The sequence below is a fragment of the Heptranchias perlo genome, chromosome 2 (assembly GCF_035084215.1).
Source record: "Heptranchias perlo isolate sHepPer1 chromosome 2, sHepPer1.hap1, whole genome shotgun sequence".
NCBI lineage: Eukaryota > Metazoa > Chordata > Chondrichthyes > Hexanchiformes > Hexanchidae > Heptranchias > Heptranchias perlo.
Window position 1 is genome coordinate 167,262,354 of NC_090326.1, and position 20,536 is coordinate 167,282,889.

A 20,536-nucleotide genomic window follows, 5' to 3' on the forward strand; every position below is an offset into this window, starting at 1 on the left:
CTAAGGTGAACAGTCCCAGCTTCTCCTGTCTCTCCACATAACTGAAGTCCCTCATCCCTGGTACCATTCTAGTAAATCTCCTCTGCACTCTCTCCAAAGCCTTGATATCCTTCCTAAAGTGTGGTGCCCAGAATTGAACACTCCAGCTGTGGCCTAACCAGCGATTTATAAAGGTTTAGCACAACGTCCTTGCTTCTATGCCTCTGTTTATAAAGCCAAGGATCCTACATGCTTTTTTAATAGCCTTCTCAACTTGTCCTGTTACCTTTGAAGATTTCTGTACGTGTGCCCCCAGGACTATCTGTTCCTGAACCCCCTTTTAAAATTGTACCATTTCGTTTATATTGCTAGTTATATTTAGTTTAGTTTATTCTGCACCAACTTACTGTGACCCTTGAGGAGGGAGCAAAACAGAGTCTTTCATTCTTACCAAGCTCCAGATTTCGTAACAATTCAAACTCCTGCTTTTAAATGTTTTTTTATTACAATTTGGAGAGATTATTAGATAAACTTAACAATTAATACTGCTCTGTTGAATTGTGTAAAAAACATTTGTACAGTGGAACACAATTAGTTCTTTCACATCAAAGTATATTTCATTGGATAGATGATCAGAAGCTTGGACCTTGGCTGGTTTGGCCCCCCCTAAACCCCCAAAATGCTGAAGCCAATTGTAGCATCCTCACCACCACCCTGGCTGAGATCATTAACTCATCACAGATTGTTGAGGGGGGAGTGCCAAAAGCAGGACTTTTCTGGTCTGTACACATCACTACATAAACTTATTGGCATTGATGCTTCTGATTGAGTGGCCAGGGGGAGCAACGAGCTCGTCCGGTGAGGCCCGGAGAGATTTTAACCCCCTGGCCCCATTTCCATATCCGGGCATTGACTCCCGCCCAAACTCGGCAGGAATCAGGGCAAAAATTTGGGCGGCAGGAGCCTTGGGAACGGTCCCAGGCAGTCAAGTAAATGGAAAGGAGGGCTTGTTGGAGGGGGGGAGGTGGGGTGGTGGTGTGATCAGGAGAGGGAGAAAGAAATCGGGGCAAGGGAGGCACAAGGTTTCCTTGTGGGGCCTGGAGGGGCACTCCTGCTCATCCCGGCCCACAAGGAAACTTTAAAAAAAATATTTAAAACTTACCTTTCCGGCCCTCAATCCAGCTCCCGGCAGATTTGGCTTGACCCTCACTGCTCCCCCGCTCAGGCCCCGTGTTAAAATAGCAGATCACGTCCCGATGACATGAGAGCCCGATCTGCATATTTAAAGAGGACCCCTCTGGCTTGGGACGGTTATTGCAGGCGATCAGACCGGGTCAGGAAAGAAGTGGGTAAGTCCCCCCACTCAATTTTAACTCCCCCCCCCCGCCTAGTTTCCACTAGGCAGGGGAGATAAAATTGGGGCCATTGAGTCATTGAGGGTGCTACTTGAGCTTTTTTAGCAACGTATGAGTTTCTAGCATGTATCACTTCCTGGCAATTGAGAAAACAGCCATCTCATTGAACATGGATGACCCACTAATTCGTGGTTTGGGAAGATTTACCATCCTTGGTAAATTTGACAATATGTTAAAGTTAAAAGGAAGTAACAATGGCGAAATGTAATGTGGCTCTGATTCAAAGACGGTGCCAGCTTATGAATAACACATAACTTCCCAAATTTCGTGATGTAAACCAAGAAATTTACATCACAGACCAAAGACCATTAGACTGAACGAGCTGGGTTCTTTTCCATAGCTTATTCACAGCACCCCCCCCCCCCGGCCCCCAGCCACTACCTTCCTTCTCAGTGTACTCTCAATCCCTTATCTCTCCAGAAATGCACTATGTGGGGTAATTTTGACTCTGTGCGATAGTGTAAAATGGGTGATCGGGAGTCGGCAGTTTTGCATCAATCCCGATGTTTATTTCCATTGACTTCAATGTAAAACTGGCTGCCGAGTTACTATCACCCATTTTACACTAGCGCACAGTCAAAATTATCCCCATGTCTCTTCAACCCATTCATTCTGCAAACCTTGTAACTTATTCCAGAACCCTATTACCCTTTGGACGAAAGCATTCCTCCGACTTCCCTTCTTGCTCCTAATTTCCCATTTGTAACCTGTGACCCCTGGTATTTGAACGCTGCTCCTTAGTGAGTCATTTGTCTGAATTGCATTTAACAATTCCCTTCATTATATTGAAAATCCAAAGAAAACATGCCCAACCTCTTTGGCGTTTCCTCATAACTTAAATTCCTCATACTTGGAATCATCATCGTTATCCGCCTCCACCCCTGTTGGACAGGTTTATTTAACAACAACTTGCATTTATATGGCACCTTTAACATAGTAAAGTGTCCCAAATGCACTTCACAGGAGCTTTATCAGACAAAAATTGACACCGAGCCACATAAGGAGATATCAGGACAGGTGACTAAAAGCTTGGTCAAAGAGGTAGATTTTAAGGAGGGCCTTAAAGGAGGAAAGAGAGGCACAGAGGTTTAGGGAGGGGATTCCAGAGCTTAGAACATAAGAACATAAGAAATAGGAGCAGGAATAGGCCATCTGGCCCCTCGAGCCTGCTCCGCCATTCAATCAGATCATGGCTGATCTTCTATCTCAACTCCACTTTCCCACCTGATCCACATATCCCTTGATTCCCTATTTATCTCAGCCTTGAATATACTCAACGACTGAGCATCCACAGCCCTCTGGGGTAGAGAATTCCAAAGATTCACAACCCTCTGAGTGAAGAAATTCCTCCTCATCTCAGTCTTAAATGGCCGACCCCCTTATCCTGAGACTATGCCCCCTAGTTCTAGACTCTCCAGCCAGGGGAAACAGCCTCCCAGCATCTATCCTGTCAAGCCCTCTCAGAATCTTACATGTTTCAATGAGATCACCTCTCATTCTTCTAAACTCCAGAGAGTATAGGCCCATTCCACTCAACCTCTCCTCATAGGAAATCCAACAGTAATGAAGAAAATAATAGCACTAAAGAGTGACAAACCCCCAGGACCAGATGGTTTCTATCCCAGGGTTTTAAAGGAAGTAGGTGAGCACATTGCAGATGCCCTAACTATAATCTTTCAAAATTCTCTAGATTCAGGAACTGTCCCTCTAGATTGGAAAATTGCACATGTCACTCCGCTTTTTAAGAAAGGAGAGAGAGGGAAACCAGGGAATTATAGACCAGTTAGCCTAACATCTGTTGTGGGGAAAATGCTGGAGTCTATAATTAAGGATAGGGTAACTGAACACCTCGAAAATTTTCAGTTAATCAGAGAGAGCCAGCATGGATTTGTGAAAGGTAGGTTGTGCCTGACAAATCTGATTGAATTTTTTGAAGAGGTGACTAAAGTAGTGGACAGGAGACTGTCAATGGATGTTATTTATATGGACTTCCAGAAGGCATTTGAAAAAGTCCCACATAAGAGACTGTTAGTTAAGATAGAAGCCCATGGAATCGATGGAAAATTGGTTAGGAAGTTGGCTGAGCGAAAGGCGACAGAAAGTAGGGATAATGGGTAGGTACTCACATTGGCAGGATGTGACTGGTGGAATCCCGCAGGGATCTGTCTTGGGGCCTCAATTATTCACAATATTTATTAACGACTTAGATGAAGGCATAGAAAGTCTCATATCTAAGTTTGCCGATGACACAAAGATTGGTGGCATTGTAAGCAGTGTAGATGAAAACATAAAATTACAAAGAGATATTGATAGATTAGGTGAATGGGCAAAACTGTGGCAAATGGAATTCAATGTAGACAAATGTGAGGTCATCCACTTTGGATCAAAAAAGGATAGAACAGGGTACTTTCTAAATGGTAAAAAGTTAAAAACAGTGGATGTCCAAAGGGACTTAGGGGTTCAGGTACATAGATCATTGAAATGTCATGAACAAGTGCAGAAAATAATCAAGAAGGCTAATGGAATGCTGGCCTTTATATCTAGAGGACTAGAGTACAAGGGGGCAGAAGTTATGCTGCGGCTGTACAAAACCCTGGTTAGACCGCACCTGGAGTACTGTGAGCAGTTCTGGGCACCGCACCTTCGGAAGGACATATTGGCCTTGGAGGGAGTGCAGCGTAGGTTTACTAAAATGATATCCAGACTTCAAGGGTTAAGTTACGAGGCGAGATTACACAAATTGGGGTTGTATTCTCTAGAGTTTCGAAGGTTAAAGGGTGATCTGATCGAAGTTTATAAGCTATTAAGGGGAACAGATAGGGTGGATAGAGAGAAACTATTTCCGCTGGTTGGGGATTCTAGGAGTAGGGGGCACAGTCTAAAAATTAGAGCCAGACCTTTCAGGAGTGAGATTAGAAAACATTTCTACACACAAAGGGTGGTAGAAGTTTGGAACTCTCTTCCGCAAAGGGCAATTGATACTAGCTCAATTGCTAAATTTAAATCTGAGATAGATAGCTTTTTGGCAACCAAAGGTATTAAGGGATATGGGCCAAAGGCAGGTATATGGAGTTAGATCACAGATCAGCCATGATCTTATCAAATGGCGGAGCAGGCTCGAGGGGCTGAATGGCCTACTCCTGTTCCTATGTTCCTAAAACCCTCTCATCCCAGGAATAAATCTAGTGATGCACGCCATCTAAAGCAAGTATATCCTTCCTTAAAAGCAAAATGCTGTGGATGCTGCAAATCTGAAATAAATACAGAAAGACACAGAGTAACGTTGTTTCTTTCTCCACAAATGCTGCCTGACTTGCTCAACTATTCCAGCATTTTCCAATTTTATATCCTTCCTTCGATAAGGAGACCAAAATTGTACCATACTCCAGGTGAGGTCTCACCAATCCCCTGTACAATTGCAGCAAGACTCCCTTACTCTTGCACTCCAACCCCCTTGCAATAAAGGCCAACATTCCATTTGCCTTCCTAATTGCTTGCTGTACCTGCATGCTAACATTTTGTGTTTCTTGTACGAGGACACCCAAGTCTCTCTGAACACCAACACTTAATAGTTTCTCACCATTTAAAAAATGTTCTGTCTTTCTATTCTTCCTACCAAAGTGAATAACCTCACATTTCCCCACATTATACTCCAACTGCCACCTTCTTGCCCACTCACTTAACCTTTGCAGACTCCTTGGGGCCGATTTTCGGATGGCCAAGCGTTTGCGTTGGGGCGGGGTGGGCTAAGAAAATGACAGAATCCCAGAGCGGGTTCCCCAATGACGCGTTCGGGTGCGCGCGCAGCTCCCACATGCGGGACTCCCACCAGCAATAAAGCCAGCGGGATGACAATTTAGATACTCATTTAGGTAGTTGAGGTACTTGACAGACCTCATTGACTGGAGATTTTGGCAGGGGTGCAATTTTGAAGGATCCTCAGCATGTTTCCCGTGCTGTGGGAAAAACTCCCTGTAGGAGCAGACGTGTTTCAGCCAGCAGCTAGTGGGAGATGCAAAGGATTTTTTGACAGTTGTGGGGACACCTCATTTATTGCAGCAGGGCAGTCTGTCACTTCACACAAAGTTTTGGCTGGAACACTTTTGTCTTTCCACTCAAAATTATTAATTTATACCCTTAACTCTGCTGTGCAAACACATTTACCTACTTTGCGGACCCCCTCAAACTCACACCGTCAGGATGGGGGGGGGGGCGCCATGGCTGCATTCATCACTTCATCTGAGGATGAGCAACATCACCAGCCTCGCCAGGCACGCTGTCCACCTCCGCCACGTGGAGCTCCACAACACAATGCTGCGCCACAGGCACCTGCACAACAGCAGCGAGGGCAACAACAGAGAGAGCGGCGTCGCAGGAGGCACTACCCTCGCCACAGGGTCTGCAGACCGAGGCCCAGCTTCCTGGACCTCTCTGAGGAGCAGTGCATACGGAGGCTCAGAGTCAGTCGGCAGGTAGTCGCAGACATCTGCAGCCTACTTCATGCCAAGCTGCTCCCGGCTGGCCCGAGCAGCATCTTCTTACCTGTCGCTGTCAAAGTCACCACTGCCCTCAACTTCTTCGCCTCCGGATCGTTCCAGGGTGCCACCGGGGACATCGCCGGGGTCTCTCAGTCGTCTGCACACAAGTGCATAAGGCAGGTCACCGAAGGGCTTGTTTTGCAGGGCCTCGCACTATATCAACTTCTCCATAGATGAACTCAGCCAGACAGAGAGGGCAGTGGGATTCCACGCGGTGGCTGCCTTCCCACGGGTGCAAAGTGTAATCGATTGCACCCATATAGCAATACGAGCACCTCCACACGAGCCAGGACTGTTCATCAACAGGAAGGGCTATCACTCCATCGACACTCAGCTCACCTGTGACCACCGCAAGAGATTCCTTCACATGTGCGCCAGATTCCCCGGTAGCTGCCACGATTCCTTCACCCTCCGGGAATCTAACATCCCACCCCTCTTCCACGCACCGAACACCCACAAGGGCTGGTTCCTCGGGGACAAGGGATACCCCCTGCACACGTGGCTCATGACACCACTGAGGAACCCCACCACCGAGCAACATTGTCGATATAATGACAGCTACATCGCGACTAGGTCTACAATTGAGCATGCTATAGGGCTGCTCAAGATGCACTTCAGGTGCCTTGATCGTTCTGGGGGAACGCTTCAATACGCACCAGACAGAGTGGGACGCATTATGGTCGTCTGTTGTGCCCTGCACAACATGGCACAACAGAGAGGGGTGCCGCTGGAGGATGCCCCATCCACATCTGCCACCCATATTGAGGAGGAGGAGGAGGAAGAGGAGGAGGAGACAGAAGAGGAGCAACCCATGGGCAGAACAGTGGCTCACCTGGTTGCTCGTGAGGCCAGGGAGTCACTGATATGTGAATGGTTCTCCTAACATCAGACGGTGTGAAGAGTCCCAGTCCTCATCACCTGGACAGAGGAGCGGCCACACCAGCCCCCTCCCCCACCCCCTGCACAAAATAGTCGTGCAACTACACATACAGCCGCTGTAGGGTGACCCAATGGGTGGCATCAAGTGTGGGTGTTCACGAGAACCTCATGAAAGGGACTTATTGCACAAGCCAGTCAAGAATGGCCAAGACGTGGCAGTAGTGGTGACAATATAATATTTAATGTGAGTTGAACAAAAATCAAATATAAATAAAAAACATGACAAACCGTCAAACACCCTTGTGCGTCCCCTTTGTGCCCACAACACCTTTGCCTTACGCTTCCAACTACTCCTATGTGGTGCATCCCCTGTGGCTGCAGCAGAGGTAGTGGCAGGTTGCTCTTGTTCATGCCATGACCGATTAGATGCTTTGGGCCGACCCCCTCTGGGTTTCAGTGCCCTTGAAGGCCCCTCCAAAGACTGCTCCACCTGCACCTATGCAGGGGCAGACTCAACCACCTGGAGAGGAGGCAGCATTGCGGGTACTGGATGAGAGGGGGGCAACGGGTGAGACGAGGAAGCACTTTGAGTGGTGTCCCCACTTCCATGTCCCCTTTCACCATCATCCCTCTCCTGGGCCAGGCCCACATCACTCCTAACACCCTGCTGGACGACAGTTTGGAGGATGTGTGTGACGCCTTCTAAGGCCAGTGCTAGTGATCTGCCTGCCTGTTTAAGGCAGCGAAAAGTTGCTCACCCTGAGTCCGAAGGGTCATTGTCAGGGCCTCAGTGGACTCAATGTTCAGCCGTGCCTGAAGCTCGATGGAGGCTAGCCTCCCCTCCATCGTAGACGTTCCTGCACTTACCCGCGACACTATCTCAGAGATGCCTTCACGTCCCTGTGACAGTATCTCAGAGATGCCCTCCCTTACCTGTGCCACCATTCCACTCATGCAAGAGTTGGAATCCTCCATCCTCTGCGCGATTGTGGAGAGTACGGGTGGCACCTGTTCCAGCACCTCGCAAATGTGCTGCTGCCCCTCGATCATTCTCCTTTTAAAGGATGGCCCCCAGGGTTCAGCATCGGTGTCCAGCTGAGCAGAGCCTGGAGAAGAGTGCTCCCACCAACACGGACTCTCCACAGCTGCCCCTGCCACCAGTGTCTACTCGTGCTCACATGTGTGTGGTGACTCACCATGTGCAACCCCAACTAAGTGAGGATGGGGACCCACCGAGGTGTGTGTATCTGCGCTGGTGGATGGCTCGCTCAGGTGTGACGGTGCCCCCTCAGAGTCCGGCAGGTCCTCTGAGGAATCGCCCTCCGCCGTCACAGCGGTCGCTGAAGGCCCTGTAAGAGAACAGAAGGCAATATTAAGCATGATGACAGATGTTGAGGTGCTGAAAATGGCAAGGCACGTTAGCATCAATTGATATTGTGTGTGCTGAATGTTAAAGTTCTGTCAGCAGCCGTTTGTCAGGTGGCAGGCATCCCCGACGGACAGGCACAATTCAAGAGTTACCTGCTTCGCGTCCGTGAGGACGACCTGATGTTGCGGCCCCCCTTCTGGTCTTCACCCTCTCCCGTGCATTCTGGGCTCTCTTCTCCTAGAAGGGGAGAATATAGAGAGTCGTGAGTGAGGGATGGTGACGTGGCCAACCGCTGAATGCATTGGTTTGGGTGAGGCTGACCGTGAATGAGATGCATCAGAGGGTGAGTATGAGACAGAGCCATGACATTGTATGAGGATTGAGTTGAGTGGTAGTGGTGGGATGAGTACTGGGGAGGTGAGTAAGTGCAGGTAAGTTGAGGATGAGGATTTAGTGGGTGTGAGGAGTGATGTGATAGAGTAGTGTGGGCAGTGCAGGATGAGTTGTGGGGTGGGGGCGGTGATGTGGAAGACGGAGTGTAGGAGAATGAGCAAGTGTACTCACTTTGGCTGACCTAGTTAGGTCATTGAAGCGCTTCCTGCACTGGATCCATGTGCGGGAGATGTTGCTGCTGCTGCTGACCTCCTCTGCCATCTCGAGCCAGGCCTCGTGGTGGCAGAGGCAGGCCACTTCCTCCTGTCCGCCAGGTAGAAGATCGCCTTCCTCCTCCTCACCGCATCCAGTAAGACCTGGAGTGAGGCATCATTAAACCTGGGGGCAGCTTTTCCCCTGGGCTGCTCCATGGTGCTGTGTGATTGTTTGCTTCAGGAGCAGTCATTGGAGGAGCTCCCCTTTAAATAGGGCTCCTCCAGCTGACAGCCTGTGATGCGGGTGCGCAGTCCGCCTGCTGTGCAGGTTTCTGACTGGAAACCCGGAAGCCACGTTAAGTGGCTTCAATTTACCCGCGATTGCGCAGGGATTCACTGGGCGGGTTACCCACGTGTCCAGTCGCCCCCCCCCCCCCCCAACCTGCTGCTGCCAACCTGCCTCCCTGGTAATATCAGGGCCCCTGTGTCCTCCTCACAGTTTACTTTCCCATCTAGCTTTGTATCGTCAGCAAACTTGGATACATTACACTCGGTCCTTTCATCTAAGCCATTAATGTAGATTGTAAATATCTGAGGCCCAAGCACCGATCCTTGTGGCACCCCACTAGTTACAGCCTGCCAATCTGAGAATGACCCGTTTATCCCTACTCCCCGTTTTCTGTCCGTTAACCAATCCTCTATCCGTGCTAATATATTACCCCCAGCCCCATGAGCCCTTATCTTGTGTAACAACCTTTTAAGTGGCACTTTATCGAATGCCTTTTGAAAATCCAAATATACGACATCCACTGGTTCCCCTTAGGTTCTAGACAGCTCAAAGCACTGCTGCCAATGGTGGGGCGAAGGAAGTAATTGGCTATTACTGTCCCAGAAGTAAGCATTAAAACTAGGAGCTAAAAATTGTCTTTTTACAACTTTGTCCCCTTAAAACACAACTTCAGGACAAGGGGGACACAGGTACAAACTGGTAAAACGAAAGTTCAGGACAATATCACGATGGACTTCTTCATGCAAAGAATGATTTAGACCTGAAACGGTCTCTGGGTGGAGGCAAAAACATTCAAGAGGCAGTTAAATACTTTGTCGGGATCATACGGGTGGGCTGAAAGGCCTCGCTTATCTGTATTCATAGAATCATGGAATCATAGAAAGGTCACAGCACGGAAGGAGGCCATTTGACCCATCGAGTCTACGCCAGCTCTATGCAAGAGCAATCCAGCTAGTCCCACCCCCATGCCCTATCCCTGTTGCCCAACAATTTTTTTTATTTTCAAGTACTTATCCAGTTCCCTTTTGAAGGCCATGATTGAATCTGCCTCCACCACCCCCTCAGGCAGTGCATTCCAGATCCTAACCACTCGCTGTGTAAAAAAGTCTTTCCTCATGTCACCTTTGGTTCTTTTGCCAATCACCTTAAATCTATGCCCTCTGGTTCTTGACCTTTCTGCCGATGGGAACAGTTTTTCTCTATTTATTCTGTCTAGACCCTTCATGATCTTGAACACCTCTGTCAAATCTCCTCGCAACCTTCTCTGTTCCAAGGAGAACATTCCCAGCTTCTCCTGTCTGTCCAAGTCCCTCATCCCTGGAATCATTCTAGTAAATTCTCTACCACAGAAGGCAGTGGAGGCCAAGTCATTAGATGTATTCAAGAAGGAGATAGATATATTTCTTAATGCTAAAGGGATCAAGGGATATAGGGAGAAAGCGGGAACAGGGTACTGAGTTAGACGATCAGCCATGATCATTTTGAATGGTGGAGCAGGCCCAAGGGGCGAATGGCCTACTCTTGCTCCTATTTTCTAAATCTCTTCTGCACCCTCTCTAAGGCCTTCACATCTTACCTAAAGTGCGATGCCCAGAACTGGACACAAGATTCCAGTTGTGGCCGAACCAGTATTTTATAAAGGTTCATCATGACTTCTTTACTTTTGTACTCTATGCCTCTATTTATAAAGCCCAGGATCCCATATGCTTTATTAACTGCTTTCTGAACCTGCCCTGCCACCTTCAACGATTTGTGCACATATACCCCCAGATCTCTCTGTTCCTGTACCCCTTTTAGAATTGTGCCCTCTAGTTTACATTGCCTCTCCTCGTTCTTCCTACCGAAATGTATCACTTCGCATTTTTCTACATTAAATTTCATCTGCCACGTGTCCGTCCATGCCACCAGCCTGTCTATATCCTCTTGAAGTCTATCACTATCCTCCTCACTGTTCACTACACTTCCAAGTTTTATGTCATCTGCAAAGTTGGAAATTGTGCCAAATCCAAGTCATTAATATATATCAAGAAAAGCAATGGTCCCAGCACCGACCCCTGGGGAACATCACTGTATACCTCCCTCCAGTCCGAAAAACAACCGTTAACAACTAGTCTCTGTTTCCTGTCACTTAGCTAATTCTGTATCCATGTTACTACTGCCCCTTTATTCCATGGGCCACAATTTTGATGACAAGCCTACCATGCGGTACTTTATCAAACGCCTTTTGGAAGTCCATATACACCACATCAACTGCATTGCCCTCATCAACCCTCTGTTACCGCATCAAAAAACTCCATCAGGTTAGTTAAACATGATTTGCCTTCAACAAATCTGTGCTGGCTTTCCCTAATCAATCCACACTTGTCCAAGTGACTGTTAATTCTGTCCCGGATTATCGTTTCTAAAAGTTTCCCCACCACCGAGGTTAAACTGACTGGCCTATAGTTGCTGGGTTTATCCTTGCACCCTTTTTTGAAGAAGGGTGTAACATTTGCAATTTTCCAGTCCTCTGGCACCACCGCTGTATCGACAGATGTTTGGAAGACGGTGGCCAGTACCTCCGTAATTTCCACCCTTACTTCCCTCAGCAACCTAGGATGCATCCCAACCAGATCGGCATCTACCCCACAATGTGGAAAATTGCCCAGGTATGTCCTGTCCACAAAAAGCAGGACAAATCCAATCCGGCCAATTACCGCCCCGTCAGTCTACTCTCAATCATCAGCAAAGTGATGGATGGTGTCGTTGACAGTGCTATCAAGCGGCACTTACTCACCAATAACCTGCTCACCGATGCTCAGTTTGGGTTCCGCCAGGACCACTCGGCCCCAGACCTCATTACAGCCTTGGTCCAATCATGGACAAAAGAGCTGAATTCCAGAGGTGAGGTGAGAGTGACTGCCCTTGACATCAAGGCAGCATTTGACCGAGTGTGGCACCAAGGAACCCTAGTAAAATTGAAATCAATGGGAATCAGGGGGAAAACTCTCCAGTGTCTGGAGTCATACCTAGCACAAAGGAAGATGATAGTGGTTGTTGGAGGCCAATCATCTCAGCCCCAGGACATTGCTGCAGGAGTTCCTCAAGGCAGTGCCCTAGGCCCAACCATCTTCAGCTGCTTCATCAATGACCTTCCCTCCATCATAAGGTCAGAAATGGGGACATTCGCTGATGATTGCACAGTGTTCAGTTCCATTCGCAACCCCTCAGATAATGAAGCAGTCCGAGCCCGCATGCAGCAAGATCTGGACAACATCCAGGCTTGGGCTCATAAATGGCAAATAACATTCGCGCCAGACAAGTGCCAGGCAATGACCATCTCCAACAAGAGAGAGTCTAACCCTTAACATTCAACGGCATTACCATCGCCAAATCCCCCACCATCAACATCCTGGGGGTCACCATTGACCACAAACTTAACTGGAAAAGCCTTATAAATACTGTGGCTATAAGAGCAGGTCAGAGGCTGGGTATTCTGCGGCGAGTGACTCACCTCCTGACTCCCCAAAGCCTTTCCACCATCTACAAGCACAAGTCAGGAGTGTGATGGAATACTCTCCACTTGCCTGGATGAGTGCAGCTCCAACAACACTCAAGAAGCTCGACACCATCCAGGACAAAGCAGCCCGCTTGATTGGCACCCCACCCACCAACCTAAACATTCACTCCCTTCACCACCGGCGCACTGTGGCTGCAGTGTGTACCATCCACAGGATGCACTGCAGCAAATCGCCAAGGCTTCTTCAACAGCACCTCCCAAACCCGCGACCTCTACCACCTAGAAGGACAAGAGCAGCAGGCACATGGGAACAACACCACTTGCACATTCCCCTCCAAGTCACACACCATCCCGACTTGGAAATATATCGCCGTTCCTTCATCGTCGCTGGGTCAAAATCCTGGAACTCCCTAGCTCTGTGGGAGAACCTTCACCACACGGACTGCAGCGGTTCAAGAAGGCGGCTCACCACCACCTTCTCAAGGGCAATTAGAGATGGGCAATAAATGCCGGCCTCGCCAGCGACGCCCAGATCCCATGAATGAATAAAAACAAATCTACTTTAAGTACAGCTAGCCTTTCTAGTACCACTTCTTTATCAATTTTTAGCCCATCCAGTATCTCAACTATATCTTCCTTCACTGAGACTCTGGCAGCATCTTCTTCCTTGGTAAAGACAGATGCAAAGTACTCATCTAGTACCTCTGTCATGCCTTCTGCCTCCATGAGTAGATCTCCTTTATGGTCCCTATCATCTTTGTGATCTTTATTTCTATTTATAGATCATGACTATGTAGGTAGACAGCAACTGGTGACTTTTGAGTCATCAAATACAGATTGAGTGACATGTCCTGGTTTTGCTCTACATCAAATATTCGAGCTGTAAGCCCAGAGGGTACAATCAATGTCTTTCTCAGGCATTTTGAGTTTGGATAGTATTTGTCCAAAAAACAATGAAACAAAACACTAAAAATTTTAATTGGTTGAACACCAGCAATACATAGAAACAAGCTGAGCTATGGTAACATCGACGTTTGTTGATTAGATTGATCCCAAACACCAATCTGGGCAGCTTTTGGTAGCTTGCGTAAGGAGACACAATGTACCTGTGGGGTTCTTTTCTCCTTCTCCCACCTCTCGAGGTTAATATCGCAGTGGAAGAATGATCTCACTAAAAAGAACAGTAGTTGCTCAAACAAAGTGAGAAATGGCCTTTCACTGCCCAAGAGAATAACAGGTAGTCAGTCACAAATTGGCACTAGGTTCAACTGCGGAAATTTAATACATTCCTAACTTTCTGTCAACCTGTTTTGTCAACAGTGCTTTTGAATTATTGACAAACTGTGGAACATTAATTTCCCGACCTCTTATCATGCTTGGGAACCGGAAAGCTGTGAACTGGCAACAACCACAACAGATTATTTGATTACTTGAGGGGCTTGTTTGCACAACTTCTCATTGCTGTTTAAACAAACAGTTGCTATTTTAGCAACTAATTTACAAAACTTTGACAGATTTTTCCCTCCTCCCGGATTGCGCTGACTTACTCGCGAACAAAGCATCGTGTAATCTGACTGAGCCAAATCAAAAAAAAATGAGATTGCTGAAGCAGATTCGGGTGTGAATTGGTTTCAATGATATAAATTATGTCAATCTTTCCTTCCATGGCACACTACTCCTTTTTTGGCTTTTCAAGTTTTCTCCCTTTACTCAAATCTCCCAGGGCCGAGCAGTGAGTCCTTTCTCGTCTCTAGCCTCCAATATCTCTCCCCCCCCATCGCAGCTTTTCTTGTCTCTCTGTTAACCATTTGTCATGTTTCCACAGTTGCTACATGGTGAATGTTTCGTGATATCGCACAACAAGTCTATCAGTTCCCACTGACTCTTTCAAAGAGAAATCCCAGCAATTCATTCTCAAAACACAGCAATGCGCAATAATCATAACTCCCCCCCTCTCCCACTCTCCATGAAATACATTCTTTTTCAAATTCCCACTTGTGAAGCTAAGGTGTAATGCAGTCCGGCTGTTATTGCTCGGGAGTTAGTCAACAACCTGATGTGTGGAAATAACATCCTATTATGGGAAAGCGTAGCACACTGCCTACTATATTTTTTTAATGAAGTTAAAAGATGATGCCATCTTGCTTCCATACTAACACCTCGAACATTAACAGAAAGCACTTGAAGAAGTAAAATCAAAGCTTTGGTATTGAAACAATGTCACCTCTTCTCGGCCTTTCAATTTTCTACTTGGCCCAGGTATCGTGGAATCATAGAATCTTACAGCACAGAAGGAGGCCATTCGGTCTAGTGTGCCTGTGCCGGCTTTGTGAAAGAGCTATCCAATTAGTCCCACTCTCCTGCTCTTTTCCCATAGCCCTGCAAATTTTTCCTTTTCAAGTATTTATCCAATTCCCTTTTGAAAGTTACTACTGAATCTGCTTCCACCGCCCTTTCAGGGAGTGCATTCCAGATCATCACAACTCACTGCATAAAAAAAATCTCTCCCTATCTCTCCTCTGGTTCTTTTGCGAATTATCTTAAATCTGTGTCCTCTGGTTACTGACCCCCCCTGCCACTGGAAACAATTTCTCCTTATTTACTCTATCAAAACCGATCATTTTGAACACCTCTATCAAATCTCCCCTTAACCTTCTCTGTTCTAAGGAGAAGAGCCCCAGCTTCTCCAGTCTCTCCACATAACTGAGGTCCCTCATCCCTGGCACCATTCTAGTAAATCTCCTCTGCACCCTCTCTAAGGCCCTGACATTATTGTTCCATTATTTTTAAGAAAAGTGAAACACTAAGAAATAACAACCCCCCCCCCCACCGACCACCACCACCACCAACAGCCACTCCGATTAACAAGGACCATTTCACTGGATCCCACGAGTTTGGAATAGTGAAGTTAGATCACGTTGCACACTTTTAAAAAGAGAAAACTTTCCAAAACCCATTCTTAAATACTCGTGCTTTTTTTCATCTCAGTCGAACTAAACAGTTCCCATTTACAGAATATGTTTGCATCTATATACATAAAACTTTACCAACAGAAATTAAGTTGCAAGATCTTAATTCACACTATTATATAAACACCACACAGTTTGATTATCCTACTGATGTCTATTATAAGCTGTAATTTAAAATATCGACCACAAGGCTGAGTTAGTGCTTGAAGCCACCTTCAGGTGGCACCAGCAGCCTGTGCTGGAGTTTGTCCCCTAAACTCAACGATCAGAAAGCCTCGCATTTACCTTTTCACACGACACCTCAGAGCACTGCACACGGTTCCCTAACATACTTATTAAAGAGGTGACAGCCGTCTCACTCAGAATGTCTTCTCCTGGGACCAGAAGGTCCACCACCCTCCTGAAGACCTCTTGCTCAGAGATAAAGAGAGATCCATTTCTCTGCGAGGAGGCTGCCAGTCTCAGGGCAGCTAAAAGCACGGGGAGCACGAGAGGCAGCCTAATCATAGTGCAGCAAACAAAAAAAAAGGGAAAGGATCTCTCCACCCCGTTCACACAAAAGCTTATTGAGTAAAACCTTGAGTACTTCTGTGCAAAGAGATTCAAATGGCCGCTGGTTAAAGTTGATGAGTTTTATATGTAACCTTGTGGCAAATGCACCCCCCGACCCCCCCCCCTCCCTTTTTCTCCCTCTCTCTTGATTGGCCAGAGAAAGATTAATGATGTCAGCCACTCCATGAGAAATAGGAAACTCCCAGGTCTGCAGAATTCACTTTGATAGAGAGAGAGACCTAGCTTTGTGGGCTCTCAAAGGAAACACATTCACTGTGAACGAACACATTTCCCTTTCATTCATAAATATTGTGAGCAAAAAAAAAATAGATTTTTTTTATTAACAGATTTTTAAAATATATACATAGCCATAGTAAGCACGTTCCAGGTCTCCTTACTCCTCCCACGTACACTCCAAGGCACCAAGCGCTTCCCTTTAATAAGTTATTAGAGGTAAACAAAATGTCACTCTGACTGTAAAAAAGTACAAATCAATATTTCACCCGGCAACTGCCAAGCAACCTACCACTACCATTTCTTTCTGTTTTTCATTTTCTTTTTTTCCTTGGCTTCATCTCTGCATTTTTTCATTTTAACCGTCCTTACCAAATCGTAGAATCATAGAAAGTTATGGCACAGAAGGCGGCCATTCAGCCCATCGTATCCGTGCCGGCCGAGAAAGAGCTTTCCAGCTTAGTCCCACTTTCCAGCACTTGGTCCGTAGTCCTGTAGGTGCACTTCAGGTGCACATCCAAGTACTTTTTAAATGAGTTGAGGGTTTCTGCCTCTCCCACCCTCTCAGGCAGTGAGTTCCAGACCCCCACCGCCCTCTGGGTGAAAAAATTTCTCCTCAGCTCCCCTCTAATCCTTCTATCAATTACTTTAAATCTATGCCCCCTGGTTATTGACCTCTCTGCTAAGGGAAATAGGTCTTCCCTATCCACTCTATCTAGGCCCCTCATAATTTTATATACCTCAATTAAATCACCCCTCAGCCTCCTTTGTTCCAATGAGAACAACCCCAGCCTATCCAATCGTTTCTCATCGCTAAAATTCTCCAGTCCTGGCAACATCCTCGTAAATCTCCTCTGTGCCCTCTCTAGTGCAATCACATCTTTCCTGTAATTTGTCTGTAAAAATCGTTTCATTTTTCCCCCCTCGCCTCGTCTAGATTTCCTCCTGTTTATTTCCGGTCAGTTTTTCTCGTACTTTGTTTACATGTAGGGTGCTTTTTCTTAAAAAAAAAACCTTTTGTTTGCATTTGTTGAACTGTCTGTTAAAACGTAAAATTGCTGGAAATGGAGGTCTAGTGGCCTCTGAAAGAGAAAAGAACGGCTTAACCTTTTGGGCGGACATTAGCATTGATCATTTTTACTTGTATTTTTTCTTCTACACCCTTCCAAAATATTACATGAATTTCCACATATATACAGGGCAATCCCGCTTTTAAAAAAACAAAAATTAAAATTCTCTTCGCCTTTCCCATCCAAATTTGTCCCTTCCTCATCTGAAGGGTTAGAAGTTGGTTTAGGCCCGTTTTCAGGCCTGAAACGCTTAGAAGCCCCGCTCCAGAAGCCGCAGGCCCGAGGCCCGTCCGGAATTGAGCCTCACGCGTCATCCTAATATTTCCGGTGAGCTGTGGGTGCCTGTCGTGCCTCCACAGGCAGGTCGACAATCAGGGGACAAGGTGGGGAGAGGAGGCGAGGGGTTAGTGTGGGCCGGCAGCAGCCCGCAGTGTTGCCGTAGAGCTGGGAGAAGCACCCCTGCTCCTTCTGGCTCCACATTAAGGTAAGTTACAACAAAAAAAAAGTACCGTTTTTGTTGGCGGCCTCCAGCGGTCCCTTTAAGGACAACTGGTTAGGCCGCATAAAGAACCATAAAAACTGAGGCCTGGCACGTGCTCCTCTCAGCGCCGACGAGTTTCCGGCAGAGGTCCTGAAGCCGGTGGTAGGCTTAACGTGCAAGGGGCCGAACACCTGTTTTAGGTGACTACCAGGGATGCCTGAATATCACCCGACCCAATATGACGTTGGACGTGTTTCAGGGGCCCTTTGGGAGCAGGAAACAGCACTGGGAAATTGGGGGCTTTGTGCACCCGACCTGTGCCCGAAAGATTTGTACCCTATTAACTTTCTCGCTGGTCCCACGGGTCGGAGTTGCCTTTCATTACCCAGCCCAACAGACCACTATTAGTGTGTGAGTGTCAGCATTTTACCACACTGAGGGACGTCGTAAAACCCGATCCCGTCCAACACTTGATGTTCACACAAGTGCTCAAAGATATCTGACGTGTAAACGCTGGCTGATTTTTCCCCTCCCTCGCCCCGTGACCAATTGTAACGCTGCTACTGAGGCCAGCTAACTCAGCACAGACCAGGGATCGGACCTGGGGCCTTCCCAGCTGTAAAGCTAAGAGAGACAAAATGCTAAAACAAGTTTTCTATTCCCCCTGTTCCTGGCTGTCTCCAGATCAGGTAACATATTACAGGTTCAGTAGATCGATTCCTGGGATGAGCGGGTTATCCTGTGAGGAGAGATTGAGTAGACTGGGCCTATACTCTCTGGAGTTTAGAAGAATGAGAGGTGATCTCATTGAAACATATAAGATTCTGGAGGGGGCTTGACAGGATAGATGCTGAGAGGCTGTTTCCCCTGGCTGGAGAGTCTAGAACTAGGGGGCATAGTCTCAAGATAAAGGGTCGGCCATTAAAGACTGAGAAGAGGAAACATTTCTTCACTCAGAGAATCTTTGGAATTCTCTATCCCAGAGGGCTGTGGATGCTGAGTCGTTGAGTGTATTTAGACTGAGATCAATGGATTTTTGGACTCCGTGGGAATCAAGAGATATGGGGATAGGGCAGGAAAGTGGAGTTGAGGTAGAAGATCAGCCACGATCTGATTGAAGGACGGAGCAGGCTCGAGGGGCCGCATAGCCTACTCCTGCTCCTATTTCTTATATTATTATGTATGCAGGAACTGTGAGTTGCATGCAGTCTTGAAGGGTGGTTGATTTCAGTGCCTTTGCCAATATTAATCCTTCAATTGACAATACTAAAAACACGTTATCTGGTCATTCATTTCATTATTGTTTGTGGGAGCTTGCTGTGCGCAAACTGGCTGCTGCGTTTCCTTACATTACAAGAGTGACTACACTTCAAAAGTATTGCATTGGCTATGGCACTTTGGGATACTCTGAGATCGTGCAAGGTGCTACACCACTGACACACTGGCAGAACTTCCCCGCTCTTCTTCAACTAGTGCCTTGGGATCTATTTATCTTCACTTGAGAAGGGCAGGCAGGCAGGGCTTTGGTTCAACATCCCATTCGAAAGACGGCACATCTTGACAGTGCAGCACTCCCTCAGTACTGCACTGAAGTGTTATCATAGGTTATGTGCTTGAGTCACAGGAACGTAGGAACAGGAGGAGGCCATTCAGCCCCTCAAGCCTGTTCCGTCATTCAATTAGATCTTGGCTGATCTGTATCTTCACTCTATTTACCCGCTTTTGCTCCATGTCCATTGTTACCCTTACCGAACAAAAATCTATCAATCTTAGTCTAGAAAGCTTCAACTGACCCCCAGCACCCACAGCCTTTTGGGGAGAGAATTCCAGATTTCAACTAACCCTTGTGTGAAAAAGTGCTTCCTGATTTCACTCCTGAATGACCGAGCTCTAATTTTAAGATTATGCCCCCTTGTTCTGGATTTCCTTACCAGTTGAAATAGATTCTCTTTATCGACCTTATCGAATCCCATAATAATTTTAAAGACCTCAATTAGATCACCCCTCAATCTTCTGTACTCACGGAAATACAAGCCTAGACTATACAACCTGTCCCTATAATTTAACCCTTTAAGCCCGGGCATCATTCTGGTGAATCTGCGCTCTACCCCCTTGCCCTTTTTATATATATATATATATATATATATGTTTTCCTCAGGTTCGGTGCCCAAAACTGAATGCAGTACTCCAGATGGGGTCTGTACAACTGAAGCATAACTTCCTCCCCTCTGTATTTTATTCCCCTTGAGGTAGAGACCAACGTTCCATTAACCTTTTTGTTTGCTTTTATACCTGTCCACTTGCTGTTGGTTCTTTGTGTACCTGGACACTCAAATCCCATTGCTCCTCCACATTCCTAGTTCCTCACTATTTAGAAAATATTCCGATTTGTCTTTCCCAGATCTAAAGTGGATGATCTCCTTCATTTGCCACAGTTTTGCCCACTCACTTAGTGTATTAATGTCCCTTTGTAACTTTTTGCTCCTATCTACACCACTTACTGTGCCTCCCAACTTGGTACCATTTGCAAACTTGGATATACAAGTCTCTACTCCTTCATCCAAGTCATTGATAAATATGATTTAAACAAAAGCTGAGGCCCCAGTACAGATCCCAATTATCACATCCCACCAATAAGAGTTTGTTCCTTTTATCCCTACTCTCTATCTCCTACC

The 20,536-nt window shown here is 46.7% G+C and overlaps 1 protein-coding gene across 1 annotated transcript in view; it reads right to left on the bottom strand.

Moving 5' to 3' along the window:
* Nucleotides 1-16,107, bottom strand: part of slc39a4 (solute carrier family 39 member 4) — a 72,670-nt gene extending 56,563 nt beyond the window's left edge. The window contains exon 1 of the mRNA XM_067968863.1: nt 15,810-16,107. Coding sequence (XP_067824964.1) covers nt 15,810-16,031 — 222 coding nt within the window. The 5' untranslated portion in view covers nt 16,032-16,107. The remainder of the gene's footprint in view (nt 1-15,809) is intronic.
* Between the last annotated feature and the right edge of the window lie 4,429 nt (nt 16,108-20,536).